Here is a 27,862-nt window from a genome sequence, read left to right on the forward strand (position 1 = left end):
ACTGGGGGGCAGGAGGGGTCTGACACGGGGCAGGGCTGAGTGGAGGGGGAGGGGCAGGAGTGAATGATGGGGGGGTGGATCTGACTGACTGGGGGGCAGGAGGGGTCTGACACGGGGCAGGGCTAAGTGGGGGGAGGGGCAGGAGCGAATGATGGGGGGGTGGATCTGACTGACGGGGGGGCAGGAGGGGTCTGACTCGGGGCAAGGCTGAGTGGGGGGAGGGGCAGGAGCGAATGATGGGGGGGTGATTCTGACTGACGGGGGGGCAGGAGGGGTCTGACACGGGGCAGGGCTGAGTGGGGGGAGGGGCAGGAGCGAATGATGGGGGGGTGGATCTGACTGACGGGGGGGCAGGAGGGGTCTGACTCGGGGCAGGGCTGAGTGGGGGGAGGGGCAGGAGCGAATGATGGGGGGGTGATTCTGACTGACGGGGGGCAGGAGGGGTCTGACACGGGGCAGGGCTGAGTGGAGGGGGAGGGGCAGGAGTGAATGATGGGGGGGTGATTCTGACTGACGGGGGGGCAGGAGGGGTCTGACACGGGGCAGGGCTGAGTGGAGGGGGAGGGGCAGGAGTGAATGATGGGGGGGTGGATCTGACTGACGGGGGGGCAGGAGGGGTCTGACACGGGGCAGGGCTGAGTGGAGGGGGAGGGGCAGGAGCGAATGATGGGGGGTGATTCTGACTGACGGGGGGGCAGGAGGGGTCTGACACGGGGCAGGGCTGAGTGGAGGGGGAGGGGCAGGAGTGAATGATGGGGGGGTGGATCTGACTGACTGGGGGGCAGGAGGGGTCTGACTCGGGGCAAGGCTAAGTGGGGGGAGGGGCAGGAGCGAATGATGGGGGGGTGGATCTGACTGACGGGGGGGCAGGAGGGGTCTGACACGGGGCAAGGCTCGGGGGAGGGGGAGGGGCAGGTCTGACTGACCCCGGCGGTTGGGGCCGGATAACGAGGGAAGCCGCAGAGCCCCCGTGGCAAAGGGGCGGGGCTGGAAACAGGGACCTTCTCGCCTTCCAATCCCCTCCCTCCCCATGTTCCCGTGTGGCCCCGAGGGCCGCCCTCCGCATGTGATTGGTTACCGACCCCGCTCTTCTCCAATCACGGCGGCGAAGGCGGGGAGGCACCTGACCCGGCCCAGGTCCTGAGCCCGCCCACCGAGGTGGAGGGACCAATGGCAGGGAGCGGCGCCCCCTCCTTTCCTGCCGTCTCCATGGTGCCGCGCCGGCCGCGTGACGGTAAGTGGACAGTGGGCCGCAGGGCTCGGACGAGCCGAAGGGGGCGCTGCTGGGCGGCACGCTCGGCCCTGCGCGGAGTGGTACGTCCCGTGGGCCCCCTCCTCCCGCACGCAGTGGTCGAGCCGCAGAGGAGGATGGCGAAGCCTCAGGTGCCGAAGCCCAGGGGCTCGCCCCTGCTCGTGCGCGTGCCCCGCCCCCCGGCGGCTGATCGGGCGCGAGCGCCGCCCTCGCGCCTTTCCCGCCCACTGGGCCTTGAGGCGCTCGACGTGTCACCTCCCCTCCCCCCCCCCGCCATCGATGTCCCCTATGGGGGTGCTGGGCCTGAGGGGGGGGGGCTCTGTTTTCCCGTGCGGGCAGAGCACTGCTGGGGGCTTCCAGTGCCTGGGCGGGGAGGAGCCCGGGGCTCTGGCACCAGGTTTATGGCCGTTGGCAAGGACAGCGCTGGGCCCAGCCAGCAGGTGCCCCCCCCCAGCACCGCCAGTACCTCACGTTTATTACTGGGGGGGGGGGGAAGAGTGTGATTTGGCCCGTTCTCCTCCCCCCGCCGCATCCACTGAGGACCTTCAAGGAGGATGCCCTTGGTGTCCATCAGGAGTCATTGCAAAAGGCAGAGCCACAGTGTGACTTGCCTGGGGGGCAGCTCCAGTCCGGCCAATTCTGCCGCTGCTTCAGGCTTGCCCTGTGGGAGGCAACAGCTCCCTGTCCGTCCGCCCCACCCCCCATGGTAAAATATTTGTCTGTGGGGGTGAGTCCCGTTTTCCCCATTATCTGAATCCTTTCCTTGTCACCTGTGAGCTCACGTTAGGGGGGGTCGATAATACAGAGGCCTGAACAGAGCAGTGGACACACACACACGCTCTGGCCAGGCTTGTGAGGTGGAGGACAAGCCCGTGGCGGTGTCGCTGCTGAAAGGCTCTCTTCCCCCGAGTTGTCTGAATAACATCCGCTTTGCCCATGCTATCCGGATAATTGGCAGTATATTGTGTGCGTGCAAATTTAGAGGGTGGGGTGGGATTGCTCTAGCTGATTCAGACCCTTGATATTTTTATTCCCCCAGATATCTGCTGCACACAGTTGTGTTCATCGTTTTATGAATACCTAGTGACTTTCATTCTGCTGGATCCCAAAGCACTTTAGAGTAATGCAGACTCTTTTGAGGTGGAGCTTGGTAAACAACTGACCACAGAATAGGATAGACCTTAGTCTTTGGGGGGAAAAGCTTTAAGCTCCATGCAGAGCAGACAATATGGACATTGTTTTTTGGTGTTTCATTATAACCCCCACAATTAGATTTAGATTCTACCATTTGTGTAATTCTTCATCCTCTGATTTATACAGCAGAGGGACTGTGCTGGTTTCACTCCATTTTTATATAACATAGTAAATTACATGTATATAAAATGAATTACCATAATTCGACTGTTTTAAATTATCTATATGTTTAAATAGGGATGCATCTTTTTTCCAGTGTCTCTAAACTAGTATTTTTCTCATGGTCTTAATCTAAATAGTCTTTGTATATGCATAGTTTGCATGAGCATTTTACTATAGTAGAGGCACGTAAATGCACATTCAGCTTGCATAGCTGAAAATCAAGCCTTTGTGCCGCCATTCTCTAGTAGGTAAAATGGGTTTAATGAGATTCAAGAGGAGATGTAAGCACGAGTTAGTAATGTGTATATACAGTGTTTTGAACAAGTAAAGTATCCAGTAGTGCTATTATCTATATAGTGTTGTACACAGCTCCAATTTCACTTTTTTTAAAAAAAAAAGTTGCTTAGTCAGGTAGGAAGCTGCCCTGCATGTAACTAGGTCTGTCTAATATGCAACATTCTTAAATACTTAAAAGATAAGTATTCATGTATATCTTTGGAGGAATAATTTTAACTTTCCTTTGTTTTCTTTAATAGAGTAAAGTTGGCAGTTAGTTAAGTAATCAAAGATGGCATCCTACTTAGCACAAGAAGTTCAGCTTGCTAGAAGACATGACAAGATGTAAGTACTTGTTTCAGGATTGTGGCCTGTGTTGTAGCAACTTGTGCTATGATCTTCCCAAAGCTCTCAAACTATGCAGGACTGGCTGATGAGTATGTGGATGGGAGACCTCCACAGAATATTTAAGTGCTGAAACAAGGGGTTGGTGGTTCGATAGGGGGCACTCTTCCTTTGAAAACTACTGAATCAGTATCCCAGTCTGCCACAAGGGAGATCAGTGCTGCCAATGCTGTTGTCTTCCAGATGAGCTGCAGAACTGGGGACCTGACCTTTAACCTCAGTATCCTGACTAAATTCCAACTCAAGTAGCTTGAGTTCTGCCATCCAAAACTCAACTTGTGGTTTCAGTTCAATATAGTATTTTCTTCACATTTTGATTTCTAAAATATCAATACATCTTCAGTTCACGGTTAACTCAGCTTGTAAAGTGAAAAGAACAGGAGTACTTGTGGCACCTTAGAGACTAACACATTTATTTGAGCATAAGCTTTTGTGGGCTAAAACCCACTTCATCGGATGCATGCAGTAGAAAATACAGTAGGAAGATATATATATATACACACAGAGTACATGAAACAATGGGTATTACCATACACACTATAACAAGAGTGATCAGTTAAGGTGAGGAGTACTTGTGGCACCTTAGAGACTAACCAATTTATTTGAGCATAAGCTTTCGTGAGCTACAGCTCACTTCATTGGATGAGTACTGTTGCTGCAGACTGGGAAAACTGACAAAGAATAATTGTTCTGAAAATCATGGGTCACGTTCACGTCTAGTGTAAGTAAATGCAGCTACATTGAGTGAATTCCGTTCAGCTGTTCGCAGAATGGTGGGGTACTCTGGCTGCAGTACAAACAAAATTTTATGATCACGTGCATCTTATACCACATCCATCATTTACTAACTTATGTGACAACAGAGTCTATCTAGATTAGCACTTGTGGGTAAGGTTGAGTTTTATAGGTTAGTTTAAAATGAGACATCTGAAAATCTAAGGCTCATGTAAGGATGGCTCACAAGTACCACCTGAGTGGAGGTATCTGGAGGGAATATGAGTGCATATGGCAAGAAGTATAATGGTCTCTGGGGACTCTACAGGGAGCTCTTTGACTCTTGCTACGTTTCTTGCAGAAAACATATTACTCATTCTCCTCTCAGTGTTGGCTTCTGAGCACTTGCAGGGGTGGTGCTGTGCCTATACTACCTCAACCCCTCCTGCCACACATCATCTGAGATACTCAGTGCTTGTGAGCCCCCTTCATGTATGAGCACTGCTGATTGCAGCATTATGTCTGCCTCACTGCATGGGAACACAGCGGGAAGGGTCTGCCTGTACTTTCTTCCTCCCTCAGCACACCCACACTGAAACAGGCATAATTAGGCCTATAATTTCAAAAGAATTGGTTAAGGTAAAAGGTTATTATTTTCTAGCTACTGTGCAAAGTGTTCTGCCCACTTATTAAAATATTTTCCTTTGTAGACTCTCTCAGAGATCGGTATTGCTACAGCAGATGGAGAATCATCTAGGAGACAAAAAGACTGAAAAGATGTCGCAAACACAAGCAGCTGATGCAGCTTATAAAAGAAATGCAGCACTTTTAAGTGTAAGTTTCTGTGACTGTCAAGTGGCACATTGTGAAATGCAGTTTTACATAGATTACAGGCTAAAAACATTTGTGTCTTAGTTTTTCAGGTTAATTTTATAATATTAGGGTCCTGATTCTGGAACTTGTGCAAAATGTATTAAATAAGAAGTCTTTGTAACCTGGGACCTCACTAACTGTTTCACACACCCTTCTCATGAGAGCCTGATGGGTTCCAGCCTGAGCCTGAATAGCTATACTGCAATTTTATAGTCCTGCAGCCTGAGCCCTGTGAGCCCAAGTCAGTTGACAGGGTGTTTTATTGCTGTGTAGACCTATCCCAAGTAAACTGATTCTAAAAGGCTGATTACTGAATCTTTCTTTGCAGACAGGCTTACAATTCTAAGATCATGCTAAGCCCCATTTGAAACAAGAGCAGACTTTTCCTCTGCCATCTTTGTTCTGTATCCATCCAGGAGATTGCCCATCAAATCCACATTTCTCCAAATACTCATGAAAAACTGTTGCTTAGATGCAATCTCAAGTCCGGAGTTAAAATTTGATTGAAAGACCAATAGGCGCTGACCCCCAGAGAAAAAAAAAAAGTGGGTGCTCAGCAGCCCTGCTGATAAGCTCCTCCCTCTTCCCCTCCCCCCCAGTGCTTCCCGCCCACTGGTGATCAGCTGTTCAGCAGGAGGCGGTGTGGCGGAGTCAGGAAGAGGCGGAGCGAGGGTGGGGCGCACTCAGGGGAGGGGGCGGGAAGAGGCGGGGCGAGGTGGATTGGAGTTGGGTTGGGTTTTGGAAGAAGGGGTGGAGTGAGGGCGGGGCCTGGGGCAGAGCAGGGATCGAGCACTCCCCAGGGAAATGAGAAAGTCAGTACCTCTGGATGACCAGAACCTTTTCCCAGTTAGCAGCTTTTTATTTTTGAGATGTCTGATTTTGGGGGGGGTTGTTCAAAAGAAATCTTTTCATTTCCTCCTTTTTTTAATGAAAAAGAGTATAAAACCTATTAAAATCACCTTTGTCCAGCACACACATATTTACTGTTATTGTTCAAGGTATATTCACCTTGTTTTTCTACTGGATGTTGCAGTATCTTGTTCAGTGACATTGTGTCTTTGTTTTATAAAGACATCCCTGGAACATTTTAGTCTCCAAGGGTGGGGATCTGTCACCTCTATGGAGAAGGGAAAATTACTTCCCTTTAATTGCTTTGATTAGAACATGTTATGACAGATCACCTACTCATCCATTCTGCACTTTTCAGAGTTAGGGGTTCTGTAACCTTCCTGTATACTTTTAAATTCTGCATATATCTCGGCTTCTTCCTCAAGGGGAACTGGTAATTAGGTCAATAGAAAGCTCTTATTTTGGTTGCAGGGACTGACATGTGATACGCCCTGCTGGAACCAACAGCTTAGAATTTTGAACCTGAAGAGGTCTCCCCTTGCCCTCTAACACAAGAGCACGTTGTAAAGTGGGGGTCTGTTACTAAGAATATCTTCATAGAACATCACTTAAAAGTAGGTTATTTCCTCCGTGCACATGCCCTCTCTCTTTGCTGTTGCTTATTATTTAATTCTACTGTCTAATATGGCACAGTGTTTTGGACTCTCATTTGTATGAAAGATGCTGTACAAAATAAAATCATATTTTTATTTCGTGTACAGCCAGAATGTCCTCCTGTGTCCATTGGGACAAGAACTCAAATTTTTCATTCTAGAAAGTGAAAAGATTCATCTTTGTGAAAAAATTTCTGGCCAAGCTGTGTGTGCTGGGGCAAGACTTGACACATCTGCAGTTTGAATGAAACTCAACTGTGTTGCAAGGCCCTCCAGCCTACTTAAGTCCCAAACAGAGGCTGCACAACTGGAGACTACAGGCAGAATTGCCAGTCAAAGGTGCCTGTGTACCTGATATGTGCTAAAGACAGGATCTCCACACTGGTCCCATATAAGGTCACATTGGGGATAGGATAGGGGTGGGATTGTGGGTCCAGTGACGCCAAAACCCTCTGGAATGGGTGTGGCTGCTATTCCAGCCTTGGTCTGAAACAGCTGATGTGTAGATTTGGCCTCCCCAAGCCCTCTGTGTGTCACTCATCTAGAGCCTGAATACCCAGACTTTGTACAGAGGTGGCAAATTTCCCCCATTATATTTCCCCCATAATTCTTCTCCATATGTGTTTTTATAAACAAGGTTCAAATTAGCACTTATTTGTTGACAAGCATAATAAATGCAGATTACATTTGTGCATACTGAAACAAGCTCATTATGATAGTAAATGTTATTGATATTTAATGTAAACCTATAGCAAAAATATGTAGTCTTGAAGTTATGCAGGATATTTGCCATCTACTATCATATTCCTCAAAATGATTTCTTTCAAGTGTCAAAAACATTAGTGTTCATAGAAGAAATAAAAACATATGTATGACCATCAAAACAAATAGTCTGGCAGGATAAAGCAGCATAAATAAGTCTAGATATATTAATTTTATACTAGCTTTAACAGACATGCAGTACTGCAGATGCTTTCTGATAACAAAATAAAACAGGAAAGAGATCCATGCAGAATAATATATTAGAGCCTTGAAAAAACGGTTCATATTTATGTGCCAGCTTCAGAATATTGTTCCTGATACCAGGCACTGTACATTTCACAGTTACCATGTGGGGAGTTGTTGATTTGGCCTACTCAAAAATACACGGACATGATGAGGTGTTGATTTTTGCTTAAACTTAGAAAAAACAGAAATGCAAATAAAATTAATTCAGTTTTATGTGAACATAAAAAAAAAAAACCCTTACGCTTTCCCTTTCTGCCAATTGAAATTTTATGCTCACATAGCTCAAAAATGGCTGAAGCTAGAAACTTCAAACTTAGCTTGCTTTATAATCCTTATTGAGTAAGAGGGGAAAAATGAAATGTGAAGAAAATGGATTTTAAAGATTTAATTCAGCATTTTTATACAATTGTGTTAGAGTATGTTTCCCCCGAACATGTTTAAAGGAGGCGTTGTCAGGTTTAAGAATGTTCATTCAGGCCTTGGATTAAACACCTTGCTTAGGTGCTGTATTTAATAAGTGCTGAGATAGCTCTGAAGACACTTAGTAGTACTACTGCACTGTTAACTTGGCCACCTTGCACATATGTACATAAGAACAGCTATACTGGGTCAGACGAAAGGTCCGTCTAGCCCAGTATCCTCTCTTCCGACAGGTTTCAGAGTAACAAGCCGTGTTAGTCTGTATTAGCAAAAAGAAAAGGAGTACTTGTGGCACCTTAGAGACTAACCAATTTATTTGAGCATGAGCTTTCCTGAGCTACAGCTCACTTCATCGGATGCATACCGTGGAAACTGCAGCAGACATGATACACACAGAGATCATGAAACAATACCTCCTCCCACCCCACTGTCCTGCTGGTAATAGCTTATCTAAAGTGATCATCAAGTTGGGCCATTTCCAGCACAAATCCAGGTTTTCTAACCCTCCACACCCCCCACACAAACTCATTCTCCTGCTGGTAATAGCTCATCCAAAGTGACCACTCTCCCTACAATGTGCATGATAATCAAGGTGGGCCATGTCCAGCACAAATCCAGGCTTTCTCACACACACCCTTTTTTTTTTCCCGGGAACACACACACACACACAAACTCACTCTCCTGCTGGCAATAGCTCATCCAAACTGACCACTCTCCAAGTTTAAATCCAAGTTTAACCAGAACGTCGGGGGGGGGGGGGGGGTAGGAAAAAACAAGGGGAAATAGGCTACCTTGCATAATGACTTAGCCACTCCCAGTCTCTATTTAAGCCTAAATTAATAGTATCCAATTTGCAAATGAATTCCAATTCAGCAGTTTCTCGCTGGAGTCTGTAATTGCTTTAGCATTTGCTCAAGAAACTTCCTGAAAAAGCACAAGATCAAACCCGCACAGACACATCCCTGGAATCCCGACCTGGGATATTCTATCTACTACCCAAGATCCATAAACCTGGAAATCCTGGGTGCCCCATCATCTCAGGCATTGGCACCCTGACAGCAGGATTGTCTGGCTATGTAGACTCCCTCCTCAGGCCCTACGCTATCAGCACTCCCAGCTACCTTCGAGACACCACTGACTTCCTGAGGAAACTTCAATCCATCGGTGATCTTCCTGATAATACCATCCTGGCCACTATGGATGTAGAAGCCCTCTACACCAACATTCCACACAAAGATGGACTACAAGCCGTCAAGAACACTATCCCCGATAATGTCACGGCTAACCTGGTGGCTGAACTTTGTGACTTTGTCCTTACCCATAACTATTTTACATTTGGGGACAATGTATACCTTCAGATCAGCGGCACTGCTGTGGGTACCCGCATGGCCCCACAGTATGCCAACATTTTTATGGCTGATTTAGAACAACGCTTCCTCAGCTCTCGTCCCCTAAAGCCCCTACTCTACTTGAGCTATATTGATGACATCTTCATCATCTGGACCCATGGAAAAGAAGCCCTTGAGGAATTCCACCATGATTTCAACAACTTCCATCCCACCATCAACCTCAGCCTGGTCCAGTCCACACAAGAGATCCACTTCCTGGACACTACAGTGCTAATAAACAATGGTCACATAAACACCACCCTATACCGGAAACCTACTGACCGCTATTCCTACCTACATGCCTCCAGCTTTCACCCTGACCACACCACACGATCCATAGTCTACAGCCAAGCTCTGCGATACAACCGCATTTGCTCCAACTCCTCAGACAGAGACAAACACCTACAAGATCTCTGTCAAGCTTTCTTACAACTACAATACCCACCTGCGGAAGTGAAGAAACAGATTGATAGAGCCAGAAGAGTTCCCAGAAGTCACCTACTACAGGACAGGCCTAACAAAGAAAATAACAGAACGCCACTAGCCGTCACCTTCAGCCCCCAACTAAAACCCCTCCAATGCATTATTAAGGATCTACAACCTATCCTGAAGGATGACCCAACACTCTCACAAATCTTGGGAGACAGGCCAGTCCTTGCCTACAGACAGCCCCCCAACCTGAAGCAAATATTCACCAGCAACCACATACCACACAACAGAACCACTAACCCAGGAACTTATCCTTGCAACAAAGCCCGTTGCCAACTGTGCCCACATATCTATTCAGGGGACACCATCACAGGGCCTAATAACATCAGCCACACTATCAGAGGCTCGTTCACCTGCACATCCACCAATGTGATATATGCCATCATGTGCCAGCAATTCCCCTCTGCCATTTACATTGGTCAAACTGGACAGTCTCTACGTAAAAGAATAAATGGACACAAATCAGATGTCAAGAATTATAACATTCATAAACCAGTCGGAGAACACTTCAATCTCTCTGGTCACGCAATTACAGACATGAAAGTTGCGATATTACAACAGAAAAACTTCAAATCCAGACTCCAGCGAGAGACTACTGAATTGGAATTCATTTGCAAATTGGATACAATTAACTTAGGCTACCTTGCATAATGACTTAGCCACTCCCAGTCTCTATTCAAACCTATTTCCCCTTGTTTTTCCCCCCCCCCGCGACGTTCTGGTTTAACTTGGATTTAAACTTGGAGAGTGGTCAGTTTGGATGAGCTATTGCCAGCAGGAGAGTGAGTTTGTGTGTGTGTGTGTGTGTGTGTGTGTCCCTGGGGAAAAAAAAAAGGGGCGGGGTGAGAGCCTGGATTTGTGCTGGACATGGCCCACCTTGATTACCATGCACATTGTGAAGAGAGTTGTCACTTTGGATGAGCTATTACCAGCAGGAGAATGAGTTTGTGGGGGGGGGGGGGGCGGAGGGTGAGAAAACCTGGATTTGTGCTGGAAATGGCCCAACTTGATGATCACTTTAGATAAGTTATTACCAGCAGGACAGTGGGGTGGGAGGAGGTATTGTTTCATGATCTCTGTGTGTATATAATGTCTGCTGCAGTTTCCACGGTATGCATCCGATGAAGTGAGCTGTAGCTCAGGAAAGCTCATGCTCAAATAAATTGGTTAGTCTCTAAGGTGCCACAAGTACTCCTTTTCTCTTCCGACAGTGGCCAATTCCAGGTGCCCCAGAGGGAAAGAATAAAACAGGGAATCATCAAGTGATCCCTCCAGTTGCCCATGTATGTAGTATTTTCTGTTCTCTTCCTTGTTATTCATAAATCTTAATGTATTACTGTGATATTTAGTATAGACCATAAAGTATAAAGTTTAGGATGTGTGATGTAACAGAGCGAGCATTTTAGCATAAAATTTGGGCCAAATTCTGATCTCATATATGGTGGTGTAAGTCTGGATTATACGAGTGTAAATGACATCTGAATTTGGCCCCATAATAGTGATGTATGCATCAGAATTTCCATTTTTACCTCTGGGAAGGGACTTGAACTGTTTTTCTTGTAGTCCTGGCCATTTTAAACGGGGTTATGGGATAGACTCGTGCTTAATATTGTAGTATCCTAGATTCTGTTTTACTTGTCAAAGGTGTTTACGCTGCTGACTTCAGATAAATTGGAGAGAATTAGAAAATGTAAATTCCCAACACCAGACTTTTAAAAAATAAAAATGCCACAACAGGCACCTTCTAGCCACCAGCTACATGCAAAGGTGCCATCTAATTTTTCAGTGGCCTCAGTTTTTTTCCAAGGCGTATTGCACCTTCCAGCAAAAATTTCTTTCACTGTCTGTCATTAAATCAGTTTTCTGAATTACAATAGACTACAAATATACAAACCGGAGTGGAGCAACAAAAAGACACATCTGATATCTAGGCCATGCCAATGTGACCTTTTCTACTAAAATGTGTACAACAGCTGTTTTCCCTTGGCTGAAAGTAATTTATTTCCTACATAAACATTCCTGTATCAAAATTAAGTAGCCACAGAGATAGTGATCTTGGTCTGTTTTGCGCCTTCCTGTGTAAATACTTGTAGGAAGAAGTCATAGGGGGAGTAAAATGCTCTGAGGGGACTGTGGTGCATAAAAACCCAAATAGACAGGACTGAATGGAGACTGATCCACCTTTTTGCCATGACAGGTAATTGCTCCAGGCCATGGCAAAGGCATGTTGGTGAAGTGTGGGGGAGCTTGCCTGGTGCTGTTAATGGTATACCTGTGCATACACAGAGAACTTGACTTTGTAGTGTTGTCAAGCCATGGCTGCTATGCAATTTTACATTTTAACTAAAAACCACTCTGTTTCGTCATTTTTTGTTCTGAGTTCCAGAAAAGGAAGGAATCGGAAAGTGTTGTATAAGTATCGGATGTGTTTATGCCTCCAATTCTTATGGTTTCAACTGTATCCAGGCCAATTCCAGAACAAAACAGAAATTGCATCCACAGAGTCCATAAAGTTGACAATTACTGTCATGATTTGTATTATTCACTGGGCATTATCTGTGGTGCTCAGCACTGTTCAGAACATGCCAGAAAATATAGTTCCTGAGCCAATGTGTATGAAATGTGTAGCCCTGGATAAGATGGCTCAGATATTTAAGTATGAAATGTATAGTTATTAAGCACATATTGATATATGTGAGTGAAGGCACTGCTGACAATAGAAGTTTTACTAGATTAAGGACGAGAAGATTTGACTCTCCAACTTTCTTTCTAGAGGAAGAGCTGCCCAGAGCTCCGGTGCCTGTTTATTTTCCTTTCCTGCCTGCAGTGGCCCTGATATACCTCAGAAGTGTCAGGTTTTTTTTCTCAACTTTAAAATATAGACTTCTCTTGCTGTTTGGTTTTAAATAGTCTCCTGTGAGAACTGCAACTCAATCACTGTAGTGTTGCGTTTAAGAGCCTTCTGGAAAGTAACTAGCCCTTAAACAGAAGTAAAAGCAGTGTTGCCAAATCTCATGATTTTGTCATGAGTCTCATGCTAATTACTTTCCTTAAAGTCCCAGCTCCTGGAGTCAAGTGGATATATGATGATTTCAGCCTTCATTCTGAAAGAAAAATGAAGTTTCTAGCCCTTATGGCTATGGAGAAAACTTAAATATGTGACCCCAATACACCCTAAAGGCTCAAAAACCAAAAGGCAAATAAAAAGAACCCCAAAGCTGTCATTTTTACATAATCTCTTGATTTTTGGTGAGCCTGATTCATGATTTTTGAACATTTGGGGTTGGCAATACTATGAAAGTGACTGAAAAGTGTCAGTTTCACTCCTGTTTGAAGTCCCTTTCTAGTCTATTAGTAGTAGTGAGGTAACACCCCTAGAGCCCCGGCAGATGTATTCTAAACTCTCGGGGCCTTGCCCTAGTAGGATGTTTCCCAAGTTAAATGATCTATTCCAAGCTTGATGAACTGCAAAAAAGTGATAGAAAGTAATCTGGATTTTTCTACAATTGTTTCAGTTGTATTCAAGAGTTAGTAACAAAGAATATACATTACAGTTTTAAACCTAACCAGTGTCCCTTAAGAAGTGACTTGACACAAGATATGAGAACATGTTAGTATTAGAGCTGAGTGGGTCTAATATTTATTTAATCCTCTTTTTTTATGTAGAAATTAGATACAGTGCTCCTATCAGCTAATTTCTAAATTATTATCTGCAAAAAAAAACAAACCTAGAGTTTTTAGATGCCTGAGTAGCCCCTGGAACCACAGTTAAAGTCCCCTCCTCCCCCACCAAAATCTGAAATGGCGCCCCTGTGTCATTTGTTCCATGTCCCTTTCTCATTCCCTCATTTCGACCTTATGATCTGCACCCCTAATCCTGTTTGTTTTTTGTCCATTGTACTTAATTCTGGTCCTGTGACCTCTCCTTAATGCGAAAAGGCAGCCTTCCGTTACTGTGATGTGCTCCACCTATCAATCCCAGGATTTAAGTAGCGTAGCACCTTATACGATCCTTCCACAGAGATCAGTTAGCCACCTCAAACAAGCACTAGGTTCACTGATAAAACTGTAGAAAGACCAAACAAAAAACTGCTTGGATGATATTTTCAATCTTATTCTCTTCTATCTGCATACAGTTAAATCACTATAAATATGCTATAAAACCAGTCCAAATATTAATACATTTTCATTCATTTTAAATAAAGATGAACATTGTAACTTGATTTTAGCTTAGAACTTTCTGCTAAGAACTATTAGTTTCTTTTAATCATGCTCTACACTAATTTTAGGCCAGATTCTGCAATTGACTACTACTCAATATGAGTAATTGTGTTTGGGTTCTCCTGTAGACCTGCTCCTTCAGAATCTCACTGTTCTGAGTAGTATATCTTTGGGAAGTCCCTTTGGGGAATTTCCTCACTCATTTATTTTTTATGTTGTACTCTTCACACCTGCTTTCTGCTCCCAACTCTGCCATCTGCTATGCTTCCCTCCCCACCCCCCGTTCTGCTTTGGCTCCTTCACACCCATCTCCCATGCCCCTTTCTATCTCTTCATCTGCCCGAAAGCCCTGCACTCGGTCTCTTCAGTGCTTGGCTGTGGAACTAAGCCTGCAAGAAAGGGTTACAATTTAAAAGAGTCTTTTCAAATTGAGTCTAGGCCTCTGTGAACCCAACACATGTCTACTGGGCAAGTGGAAGCCCATGTGCAGATTTTACAAGAAATCTAAGAGAGGTGTGTTCTCATCCGAGTTTGAATGTCTGGTGAACAGCTTGCTGCATCTCTACATTTTTGTGCACATGTTATGCATGCATATTAGCAAGTCATCTTTGTCTTGGGGAAGATGAGATCTTGAACAAATTTGCTTAGTTACTTTAAAGCTACAGTAGATAGAATACATGCTTCAGTTCATCTACTCAGCACAGCGAATACCACGCTCCTTTTTTTCTGTATTGTCATGAGGAACATAGTCTAACTATAAATTACCTTTGTGTATGGAGAGATTAAATATGTAGTAGGTGCTGTCTGTCAGAACACTTCTGGCAAAGAAAATAATTCTTACAGCCAGGAAATGCAAGAAAGGCTCCTGCAAAACCTCCAATATATTAGTGTTATTGTCAAAAATAAGAGGCTGCAGGATCTATGGCTAAACAGAAGATTTCAATTCCAGGGATATCAAATCCAGTGCTTCTTAGGAGAAATAAGTTCACTTAAAAGGCAATTAAATATATATTGCCTGTTAATGTCACCTGTAACTTGTCAAACTGTTATTTTAAACAGGATATAGAAGCAGCAGAAAAGAGGTTGCAAGCAAGAGTACACCTACAGCCACATCCTGATATTGTTAAGCTTGAAGTAAGTCCTGAAATAAACTCCATCCTTTCACTTGCTATGTACAAAATAGTTCCCTTTTTTTTCTGAAGCATATTCGTAAAGTAAAAATAATTGATTTTGAAATTGACTGGTATAGCCAAGGGCCTGTGTACTGTGCAGTTGGCTGAACCTAAATTCTGGGCTAAGGTCCTTAGATTCTGCTGTAGCCTAGGGGAAATTCTCTAGCAGATTCAGATATTTTTTGACTGGAGCTTTTTATTTAATTAAATATGAAAATGAATAATTTAAGGATCATAACAGCCCCTATAGCGTTTTTTGATATTAAATTCAACTTACCTTACTTTGTCTTTACATTTCCAGTTTTAAATACACCACAGATTGTCATTTTTATGTTTGAGTCAACGGCCCATAAAGATGAATGGGGAAGTTCACACCTGTCAGAGCTATTGTGTAAGGGTGGTTGGGAACATGTGAAAATATCACTGTAGCAGTCACAGTTAGTTCACATTTTCAAGATTTTCTTTCCAACCACAATAGCAAAAGCAAATTTTTTTTAAAATTAAAATTGAGGTTCTGGAGCACAAGTCTGCAGAAAAGGGTGAACTCTGCCATGGTGAAATACATGGGGCCCTGATTATAGTGAGTGCCATCATTCAATTAATATCCTGAAGTCCTGAGTGTTTAGTAGAAGAAAAAAATTGTACCAAACTATACTTTAAAAATTTCTGTTACAGTGACAGATGTGACAGCATGCTATTTTAGTGGTCATATCACTTTAAAATAAATAGGGATGTGATGCACTCACTTTTTTGGATTTGTTGGGCACTAAATATGACTTATCTTCCCCTCATCCACCGAAATAAAAATCAGATGCAAAATTCAAATTTAGATACTGTATACTACACAGTTCCTCAGGAAATGAAGCTGTTTAAAGTGAGTTGATTATATTAATGAAATGTTAAATAGCATTAAAGTTTAAAGTATATTTTAAGTTGCAACTTGCAAACAAAGTTAATGCTGGTAGCTGACAAATTACTTAAAAGTGAAGAAATGGAACAAAGCTATTTATGCTGAGTCTGTCATACTAAGGGAATGATCCTGCAAACACTTGTGCACAGGCGTAATTCCATGGAGTTCAGTAGGACTATGCATGTGCTACAGCTAAGTGTTTGCAGGACCAGGCCTAAATTTATCCCTGAGATATGCTGATTACATAAGTCATAAATGCCTGCTTGTGTGCCGCAAATACAGTTTTAGTCCTTAATAATTTAAAACAGTTGTCACTTATTCATGGACTGTACTAGCTCAGCTCTGTTTTAGCAACATCTGTCTGTATTAGGCCTGAAGTCCCATATGCCAGAGAGTTTTGACATTTCCAGTACTGGTTCAGTCACTATGAAGCATTACATACCATTGCATAGTAAATTCTGCGGAACAAATCTCGTATCAATTACACAAAACAGTACAGATTTAAAAAAATCGGGTGTAGATACCTTTACAATGTGGATAAAATGGACAAAAGTCAGATAATTCATAGTGACTATTGATAGAAACAGTGTTGACTTTTGCCTTCATCCTTCCCACCCAATTGTGTGAGATGCAGAAGAGTGGTGTTACGATTTCAAGGAAAAATTTCACATATTTAATCTTTTATATTTTTAAGGAGAGGGCACTAAATAGCAGGAAAGAAAAAATATCTTTCATATACAAAATTGTCTAAAAGAAAAGGAGTACTTGTGGCACCTTAGAGACTAACCAATTTATTTGAGCATAAGCTTTCGTGAGCTACAGCTCACTTCATCGGATGCATACTGTGGAAAATTCAGAAGATGTTTTTATACACACAAACCATGAAAAAATGGGTGTTTATCACTACAAAAGGTTTTCTCTCCCCCCACCCCACTCTCCTGCTGGTAATAGCTTATCTAAAGTGATCATTCTCCTTACAATGTGTATGATCATCAAGGTGGGCCATTTCCAGCACAAATTCCAATTCAGCAGTCTCTTGCTGGAGTCTGGTTTTGAAGTTTTTCTGTTGTAATATCGCAACTTTCATGTCTGTAATTGCGTGGGTGGGGAGAAAACCTGGATTTGTGCTGGAAATGGCCCACCTTGATTATCATACACATTTGTAAGGAGAATGATCACTTTAGATAAACTATTACTGTTAGGGAGCTTATTCCTTCACCCACTTACTTCCCTGGTCCTTCTCGCATGAACAGAGAGCAACAATACCCGAAGTCCAAAGGTGCAAACAATTCGATGTTTATTGGGGTGAACTTCCAGCAAGCATGATTCCAGTTTCCTTCCTTAGTATCCTTCTTCCCAGCTCTGACACCACAGAGCCTTACACCTGTGTCCCTGTTCCCATTCCTACCCTTAGCCAAACATGATTCCAACTTCCTTACTCCCATTCCCTGTTCCCTTTTCCCCCTTTAGCAAAACATGATTCCAATTTTCTTACCCCCATTCCCATCTCCCCCACCCACTTCCTCATTGACTACAGATTATATAGTAAAACTTGAGTTCTGCTTAGCTATACCTTAACCAATCATTTTCCTGAAATTTAACTAACCAGTCCTAACATATCATAACATGATTATGTAACCAATTATATCCCACCACGTTAATTAGTTTATTATGTAACCAATTATATCCCACCACGTTAATTAGTTTACACCCAGCAAAATTAATTATACAGCAGACAGGAACAATCACAGAACCAGACAGAGATTATACAGACAAACAATAGCAAAGTGGGAACTATAATGACAAGACAATACAGAAATGAGGATTTCACATCCCAGCTATTGATAAGTGAGTTCTTGCCAGACAGGATGCTATCAAACTAAGTTTCCTTTTACATTTTCTAGGCACTTCCCTTTCTCTGGAGGTGATAGGAATACAATCCTGTCCTGATAGTGCCTAACAGCCCAATAGCACCTTATTTCAATATGACTAGTTTGGAATGTGAGGATGTGACTGTTCGCTTCCCAGCTTATGGCTGCCTCTGCTGCTTAGCCAAAGGCCTTAGCCTAAGAACAGGGCCTCAGACTGTCACAGTAAGAGAAGGCCCTTACACCAGCAGATAGTGATTTTGATTCTTTCTTTTATACCTCTATAATTAGCCAAGTCATAAGAATACACCTAAATTCTTAGAGTATAGGCCTTTACAGACAGGCCTGAATATCTATATCCTAGCAATTACCAGCAGGAGAGTGGGGTTGGGGGAGAGAAAAACACCCATTTTTTCATGGTTTGTGTGTATAAAAACATCTTCTGTACTTTCCACAGTATGCATCCGATGAAGTGAGCTGTAGCTCACGAAAGTTTATGCTCAAATGAATTGGTTAGTGTCTAAGGTGCCACAAGTACTCCTTTTCTTTTTGCGAATACAGACTAACACGGCTGTTACTCTGAAACCTGACAAAATTGACTGTCCACATTCCTTCCAGTAAAACTTTCAAAGGATATTTAACACATGGCCTTAATACATATGTGTATCAACACTGATTTTCACAGTTGATTATAATGCCGCCTTAACTTAGCAGTCCAAGTACAGATTCATGTGGTTGCACATAAAATTTCAAACAAGATCTATTGCGTAAATACATATTTTCTAAATGATGTATAGAAACTGTGTATATGAGTTACACATATGAACCAAAATAGTTACCCAATAGTCCAGCACTTCCAAAGAAGCAATTTATGATGTATCTGATATGTGCATTAAAATATGTATTTAGGTAAATAAAAATTGATTTTTCTTTTTTAAAAAAGCCTAAATATATGTGTTCAAAATCTGTACAAATGTTTTGCTGAAAAAGCAATTTCCAGGTAAATATAGGTCCCTATTGAACAAAGCATTTAAGAGTATGCTTAAAGTTTAAGCACATTATTTGCTAAATCTGGACCTGTGTCTCCAACTCTTAACTAAAGTATTTTTGTGGCCTGTAGTATCAATTGTATGATTTCATCCATAAGCATTAACAAATATTGCTCAGGATGCCCTTGTGAAAATGGGGAATTTTATCTCTGTTCTTCAGTTGGAAAAACTGAGACCCAGAAGTTACACCTCTTACCCAAGACCACTCTTCCCTCTAAGCTGTGCATGTGTGCGTGCACACACAGATCCTAAACCCCACGCACATGGTGAAACACTGCATGCACAAAAATTTGCACAGAAGCACAATTTGCACAGAAGAAATGTTTTGCGCACACAGCTCATCAAAAATTTGCACAGAAGACATTTTTTTGCGCACACGGCCTGTCAAAAATTAGAGGGAACATTGCCCAAGACCCTAGAACAAGTGCATGTCAGAGCTGTAGTTAGAAATCAGGAACTTCTGGCTACCATTCTGTTTCTTAGACCACAGGATAGCTGGTTGTGCAGTTGTCTTTCTTGAGCTAAGTACTGGAACCAATTACATTATCATGGATTTATTCATTGCAAAATTTAGCTCACAAATATTTTTGAGCCATCCTCAAATTAATGCACTACTTGTTTGTTGATAGCATTAAACAGCAAATTTATTTTTATCTTAAATACTGCTAAACTATGATTGTAATAATATTTAGGCTCTAGAAAATGTTTGTTTTATAGAAACATGACTACAATTCCATGAACATGAATCCTATCATCATGAGTTCCCTTTCTAATATATTATCCACCACAGGAGGGCACATTCCATCACTGCATAACTTACTCTAAAAGGTTTCAGAGTAACAGCCGTGCTAGTCTGTATTTGCAAAAAGAAAAGGAGTACTTGTGGCACCTTAGAGACGAACCAATTTATTTGAGCATAAGCTTTCGTGAGCTACAGCTCACTTCATCGGATGCATATTGTGGAAACTGCAGAAGACATTATATACACAGAGACCATGAAACAATACCTCCTCCCACCCCACTCTCCTGCTGGTAATAGCTTATCTAAAGTGATCACTCTCCTTACAATGATCATCAAGTTGGGCCATTTCCAGCACAAATCCAGGTTTTCTCACCCCCCTCCAGCCCCCCCCCCCCCACAAACTCACTCTCCTGCTGGTAATAGCCCATCCAAAGTGACCACTCTCTTTACAATGTGTATGATAAGGTGGGTCATTAAGGTGGGCCATTTCCAGGAAATGGCCCACCTTGATTATCATACACATTGTAAAGAGAGTGGTCACTTTAGATGGGGTATTACCAGCAGGAGAGTGAGTTTGGGGGGGGGCGGAGGGTGAGAAAACCTGGATTTGTGCTGGAAATGGCCCAACTTGATTTTCATTGTAAGGAGAGTGATCACTTTAGATAAGCTATTACCAGCAGGACAGTGGGAGGAGGTATTGTTTCATGGTCTCTGTGTATATAATGTCTTCTGCTGTTTCCACAGTATGCATCCGATGAAGTGAGCTGTAGCTCACGAAAGCTTATGCTCAAATAAATTGGTTAGTCTCTAAGGTGCCACAAGTACTCCTTTTCTTTTTACTCTAGAAGGTGAAATCCTGCCAACTTCTGTTACATTGTTTAAGTGAGGGGTTGGAATTTTGGTATCCAAATAGTTCAGCCTTTTCTGAATTGCTTCACACGTAAGGCAAGCTTTAATAACACATTGTATGTGTGTGGTGTTTTGTGAAAAATTGATTGATAGATTAAATTGTGAAGCAAAGTTAAATTGCTTATTGTTGTATCATATCTTTCTTAGACTCTCTATTGGGCATCAGTAGAAGAATCTATTCCTAAGTGGGAGCAGTTTCTTTTAGGAAGAGCACAAATGCCTGTTGGTTTTAAGAAAAAGAAATCTACAAAGTATAACATAAGTCACCCAGAAGGAGCTGCACAAAGATAAAGAGAAAACCTTTGACTTCAATGGGCAAAATAATGCTATACGGACAACAGTGTGTCAGGCCATTAAATTGCCATTTAAATTTATGTATATGAAAATGAATCATGTTTGATGGGTTTTTTTCCAGTTGTATCTGTGTGGAAGAGTTCAGCTAAACTGTAGTCTGCCAGCTTGAGGAGGCACAGAATAACATTTCTCCTGGTGGGAGGAATAGTCCTTCTTGAAAGTGACTTTATAAGATCAGAAGTTAGACACTGGTCTATGGAAGCCCACCAGTACAATAGCCTCTTTAAGATGACAAGAATTTTAGGTTATGTATAATCCTTCACTTTTGTATTTTTAAGGACCTTGTATATGAATCTACCTTTATTTTCTTGAACCTCCTTGGCCATGGGGGGAATTTATTCTGGGAAAGGCAGGCAATTTACATCAGGCTGAGGGGAAAGCTTTAGTTTATGGCTGGTATCCTCTATAGGAGCCCAGTGGTAAAGGGTGGAGAGGGCACATATTTAATCTTTATGTCCCCTGTTTTCCCTGACCATGTCAGTGACACTGATTTTTTTAGGGGGGAGGAGGATGGCGAGGGGCTGTGTTGGTCTTGCCCATAAGCAATTGCAATTTCTGTTCCATTAACCACTGCTGCAGACTTCCCATATTAGGTTCTGTGCCTGGTTTGCGAAAGCAGAAGCCAATGCGAATTTGGGTTGAATCCAGCCATGAAGTTCATTTTACAGACATTGAAGTAACAAACATTAGGATTATATTTTGACCATGTTTCCTTTGTAGTTTTAAGCTATTGCTTTGTGTCACTTTCATTTTGTTAATGTAAGCCAGAGACACAATTTATGGATTAGGACATGGGAGGTGGGGAGGAACCAGACAGAAAGTCAGCCCAACTGAGCGTCCCAAAGATCACAGATACTGGAATAAGAAGGGGGGGGTGCTTGCTTTCTATCGCAGATTGAGGACAGTTTCTCAGCCTCTGCCTACAAACATGGAAGGCCAGCCGGTGTTTTTTTGCTTGCATATTGTTAATTATTTGTATTCTCTGAGTGCCTAGGAGCCTTCGTCACAGGACTCCACTGTGCTAGGTGCTGTACAAATACAGAACAAAAAGACAGTCCCTGCCCCAGATAGCTTACAGTCTGAGGCTAACCCCTTGATAAATTAGTGTGCCTGGGAGTCACCGTCCATTGCTTCCTCATGTTTGTATATATTGAAAGGCCGAATTCGGAGAGAAATCTTTTCAAGTAAATTACTTAGAAGTCTTTGTGCTTTTTCACTCTTCCATAGCAAGGAAGCATGGTGGACGTTGGGGGGGGGGGGGGTTTCCTCTAGAATGGGATTTGAGTCAAGAGGATCAATAGAAACCAATTTCAATAAAGGGTGGTTACTACTTCCCTAGGGCAAGAAGAATTCATGTACATAGTTATGAAATGGGGCCACACAAACCACTCCAGTCAGCTATAGGCTAACCAAATTAATTACCAGGAACTATTAGGAATGATGAGCCCTCACCCCCTTATTTGCTGTTAGGGGTTTGTCTTTCCCCTACCTCCCCATTAAGTTTGGAGCGGGGGCGGGTAACCTTGTCCCTTTATCTGATTTTTGTGTTATGGGTGTATGATCTAACAGCACCTTTCTTCTACTCCATGACCAACCTCTGCATAAGTGTCACAGCTCTTTACACTGCTCCATAAGGAAGGTGCACCTTCTGAATTTTGCACCTAGAGCATTATGTGAATTTAATTAATCGAATAGGATTTAATTATCCAGTGCTGACTGGCTGTTAGTGAGGAATTCATTGCCCCTCAAAATAGGGAGCAGCCTCTCCAGCTGGAGACCACAGGAAGTCTGAACAGTTTGCAAGGGCCAACACCTGCAGAAGCTATTTTCTGCTAGATCAGGCTCTTAGTTTGCTGAATTTAAATCACTCAAAGATTCACCCAAAAAAAAATTCCCCCTAGCTGCACTTTAAAATGATTTTACATGTTCAAAGTTTATATGAAACTTTTTCTATTGAAATGTCCATTAAACTGATAAGTTTTTACAGAAACTGCCATGTTAGAAATATCCTGTTGAGTGGGTGTTGGTGTTTGTAACAATAACGTTGTTTTCAAAATATGTGATGGCAGATTAGCACGCTTCTCTGCAGTGTTGTTAACAGTTGTAATTAAGGAATAAACAGTAAAGGGTGTCAGTCCGATGACAATTCCATCTATAGTGTCACAATACAAAATGTCACAAAATATTAGAACTGTTATATAACTACAAAAATATCAAATTAGGCTTTCATCTTAGAAGCAGAAAGCTTAAAAAAAACTGGCATAGAGACTGTTGCAATTTTATACCTACTCATTGTTCTGTCACAAAGACAAATTGGTAATATTTTGTTCTATAAGATTACAAAGTGATTCTCAGCCATACCGTCGATTTAACAGTAGTGTGTACAGATTTTCAGTTCTGAAATTGTAAATCCAGCCAGATGCAGAAGTGATAGAAAAGGAACAATTTTTATACATCAAAGGGGAGCTTTTTGAAAGGGGCAAAGGAAGTTAGGTTCCCAAAGAGGAAGGATGAGTCAGTGGTTAGTTCAGCAGCAAGAGACCGGGATTCAATTCCCTGCCTTGCCACAGACTTTCAGGGCAACATCCACAAAAGCATTTAGATAACTAATTGCATGTGCCCAACTTGAAAATTGAGATCCTTAAATTTGTGGTCAGCTGCTGCCCCACCCAGTAGGTGCCTAAATTCCATGGGTGCTGACGTTTCTGTTGGTGCTCAAGCGCAAATCCACCTTAAGTCCTGATACCACCAAGCTGTTCAGCAAGCTCATGCCTAAGGCCCAGCAGGATTCACAAAGTAAGCATTTCCACTGCCTATCTTGTCGCCAAGGCCCGAGCTGGTACGAATTCCCAGAGTATGTCTATTCAGCAACTAGACACCCGTGTCTGGCCCGTGCCAGCTGACCTGGGCTTGTGGGGCTCATGCTGCAGGCTGTTTCACTTCTGTGTAGACATCTGGACTCAGGATGGAGCCCAGACTCAGGACCGTTCAAGGTGGGAGGCTCTCCGAAGGCTACATAGCAGTTAAACAGCTCTGCAATCTGAACCCCATGAGTCCGAATCACCTGGAACGGGCCAGCTTCAGGTTTTTCTTTGCTGTGTACACGTACCCTCAGAGGCCCCCTTAGAAGCTCCCAATGAAAGAGGATGGGAGTTAAGTTCCTACCTCCCATTCGTGCTTTTGACAGTCTCTCCCTGAAATTTGAAAATAATGAAGTAGTATTCAACCACAGTGAAATTTATATCTGTTTCAGTTAATCTGAAAATGACAACTAAACACATGGTGAAATTGTGAAATGTTGATTCAGGGAAAGAATCACATTCCCAGACTTAGGATGTCTGATTTATGTGGTTAACAGCTCCAGATATTTTAACATTCATTTATTTTAGTTAATTTCAATCAATTAAACCAAACTAGGTCTTTTGGATTGTAATTCAGTAAGGATTTTATAGTGTGCAGAACGTTGAAGCTTAAATTGAAAACAATACTGATGATGCTAAACTCATCCTCCCTTCAGAGACTTAGGAAATTGAAATTCCATATTGTTCAGAGGGTATGGTCTTGGAAGCAGCGGAAGTACAGCTACGCTAGTGCATGGAAAATTGCAAGGAAATATATCTATTCAATGCAGGAAAATCCATAGAACAAGAACAGGAGGAAAGCATCCTGAACTGAGAAGGCAAAAGAGGGCACGTTACTGCTTGTACCACTGTAACCCAAAGTGGTAAGAAATTAGCACATACAGAGATTGTACATGGACCACGTGGAACAATAAAGGAAATGGGGCAGAGAGGCAAACCGCAGGGCATCTGAGATGAACAAATAGGGGTGATTCTCTCTCCTTCGCTTGATCGCAGAGCTCAGGGCCTATTGTCAGCACTGAGGACAATCATGCTGTCGCTCATGCAGCACTTAATAGACCTTGTCAACCACCCTAATATATTGCTAGGGTTACTGTTGGTCCTGTGTGCCTTAAGTTGCCGTGTGTCTTGGCCCTGATTCAAGACAGCACTGGAATGTTGCCTAACTTTAAGCATGTGCTTAAGTCTTACTGACTCCAGTGGGATTTAAGCCTGTGCTTAAATGTGGTCCTGAATAGGTTTCAGAGTAATAGCCGTGTTAGTCTGTCTTCGCAAAAAGAAAAGGAGTACTTGTGGCACCTTAGAGACTAACCAATTTATTTGAGCATGAGCTTTCGTGAGCTACAGCTCACTTCATTGGATGCATACCGTGGATACTGCAGAAGACATTATATACACAGAGAGACCATGAAACAATACCTCCTCCCACCCCACTCTCCTGCTGGTAATAGCTTATCTAAAGTGACCATTCTCCCTACAATGTGCATGATAATCAAGGTGGGCCATTTCCAGCACAAATCCAGGTTTTCCCACCCCCCCAACCCCATACACACACAAACTCACTCTCCTGCTGGTAATAGCTTATCTAAAGTGATCATCAAGTTGGGCCATTTCCAGCACAAATCCAGGTTTTCTCACCCTCCGCCCCCCCCCACACAAACTCACTCTCCTGCTGGTAATAGCCCATCCAAAGTGACCACTCTCTTCACAATGTGTATGATAATCAAGGTGGGCCATTTCCTGCACAAATCCAGGTTTTCTCACCTCCCCACCCCCATACACACACAAACTCACTCTCCTGCTGGTAATAGCTTATCCAAAGTGACCACTCTCCCTACAATGTGCATGATAATCAAGGTGGGCCATTTCCAGCACAAATCCAGGTTTTCTCACCTCCCCACCCCCATACACACACAAACTCACTCTCCTGCTGGTAATAGCTCATCCAAAGCGACCACTCTCCCTACAATGTGCATGGTAATCAAGGTGGGCCATAGGGATGCTGTCCTGAGCCAGGGCCATTATTTGGAACATATGATTCCAAGTAGTCAGCCACATCTCTGACCCCGCATCACCTTTTATTTTTTTTAGTTAGCCCATGTAGTTTCCTTTCAGTTCGTAAGTGCTTTTTCACTCAGCACATGCTGCCCTAAATGCTGTTCTCTCAGGTTCTCCCTTCTGGTCCTTTTACTGCTAGTACTACAACTTAAGCCACATAGTCCATGACAAGCTCCTGGCTGAAAAATATTCTTAATTGAGAAAAGCAATGGGGAAAACAAATGACTTTACTGTGTGTGGATTAGCGCTTGTGTGTCTCATAAGAAGGAATACTGAATCACCTTATTTGTTAAGTTTATGTTCTGATGAGTAACCATTGTACTGACCTAAGAACACAGCCTGATTCATGCCCACGTCGTCACCTCCACCACCACATTTCCTTAGCTGTATACTTTTCTTGATCACTGGGGAAAGCAGTGCAGTTAGGTATTTCTTTGGGATGAGAAATTCCTTATTCCTGAATACTTTCTCGAGCCTTTTGTTATTTTCGTATAAGATATTTATAAAATAAGAGTTTTTATTAAATTTTAGTTGCATTGCATCCATGGTTGTTTATATTCAAGACCATATTTTCATTCAGGCTTCAAGCTAGATTCTACACTGGAGACTGCAGTTTTACACACACACACACGCACATGGGTGTGATGCTCAAACTGCTTTTGTGCATGCAATTCAAGTAGTTAGATGTCTAAATGCTCAGTTTGGACTTCTGTGCATTAAACAATATTTTAAAAATCTGACTCTGAAATTGAGTGTAATCTTAGAAATTGCTTCTGAAAATGTAGCCCTTAAAAATTATTTACTACAAAACTAAAGTTTTTAAAATATTCATATTATTTTAATAATTCAGTACATGTACAGCTAAGATACAAGATATTACTTAGCCTTAGGAATTCTCTAAAGATTTAAAGCAGTTATGCGATTTTAAAATAGAGCGAACAAATTTCATAAATATGTCTTATGTATCCAAAGACCAGATCCAGGGAAAACGTGTTTTTAAAGTTGCAGTAAGGAGTGATCCACATGGCAAAATGATTACTTTTGTGTATTCTTATGTTATGTCAGATGTATAGCTTACAGTAGAAAAGGAGCTATTCTGGCTCCAAAAGACCAGTAAGGCAATCCCACTGATTTAACGGGGGTTGTTTGAAGTGCAAAGCAGTGCTGAGTTTGGCCCAGTAAATACACATACAAGAGACCAGCTGCAAAAAAAAAAATTGCTTGTTTAAAATAATATTCCTTCTCCTGAGTTCTCATTTGACGCTGAATTGAAAAAGTTAAACTGCTGTATGGAGATCAGAATTTCAGAAGTTTATTGCTAAGAAATCCCATATTCTTGCCAAACCTAAAGTGGAGGTGATCTATGGATTCACATTTTTGTTTCACAACAACACAATTAAGTATTTGATTATCTAAGGTGTCATCTTACCAGCAAGATATGGATATGGATTTTTAAAATGCCCCTGTGGAAGATACAGATGCAAGAACAATTCCTTTTTGGATCCTCCTGCAGTGTGAAGTTTTTGTCTTTGCAATATGTAGTACCATTTACATTGGGAATTTGTTATTCTTTCAAAAACAATGCTAAAAAAGCTCTTGAGAATGCTGTAACCTGCACCCAGGGCATATATAATCTTCTGGTTGTTTTTTGTGAGATCCACATCACAGGAGTTTGTCACTGATCTATATTACATATGTAGTAATAATGAATTTAATCATCGCCTTTCATAACTTTTCACCTAGGAATTATTCTTAATTCCTTCCTTCCTTAATTCTTAATGATCTTAAAAATTATTGGGTTTGTTCTTTCTCCTGATTCCTAATCATAGCACTTACCAAAGGCCCCTATTTGAAAGGCCACGGAATACCAAGAAGTTTGTTTACATCGTGCTCTTGAAAGAAATACAAGCCCAGCCAGATTTCATATGATTGTTTTGTAAATATATTGTAAATTAATAAAAATAATTTTTATTCTCCTTTAAATTAATCACTGTTTCTTTGGTCAGTTTATAGCTTAAGCCCACAGTCAATGAGT

General features: G+C 42.4%; 1 protein-coding gene across 5 annotated transcripts; it reads left to right on the forward strand.

Moving 5' to 3' along the window:
- The first annotated feature begins 1,130 nt into the window (after positions 1 to 1,130).
- Positions 1,131 to 27,810, forward strand: CEP15 (centrosomal protein 15). Of its 5 annotated transcripts, none has more exons than XM_073350974.1 (5): positions 1,131 to 1,234; positions 3,145 to 3,229; positions 4,714 to 4,837; positions 14,964 to 15,038; positions 20,702 to 27,810. In XM_073350974.1, exons 2-5 carry the CDS (start codon positions 3,177 to 3,179, stop codon positions 20,843 to 20,845), a joined length of 396 nt encoding a protein of 131 aa, XP_073207075.1. In that variant the 5' UTR covers positions 1,131 to 1,234; positions 3,145 to 3,176; the 3' UTR covers positions 20,846 to 27,810. The 5 variants fall into 5 exon arrangements, with proteins under 5 accessions (XP_073207075.1, XP_073207074.1, XP_073207073.1 ...); XM_073350973.1 differs by having other exon boundaries at positions 1,229 to 1,314; XM_073350972.1 differs by lacking the exon at positions 1,131 to 1,234 and adding an exon at positions 1,241 to 1,383.
- Positions 27,811 to 27,862: the final 52 nt, after the last annotated feature.

The sequence above is a fragment of the Lepidochelys kempii genome, chromosome 7, assembly GCF_965140265.1.
Source record: "Lepidochelys kempii isolate rLepKem1 chromosome 7, rLepKem1.hap2, whole genome shotgun sequence".
Lineage (NCBI taxonomy): Eukaryota > Metazoa > Chordata > Testudines > Cheloniidae > Lepidochelys > Lepidochelys kempii.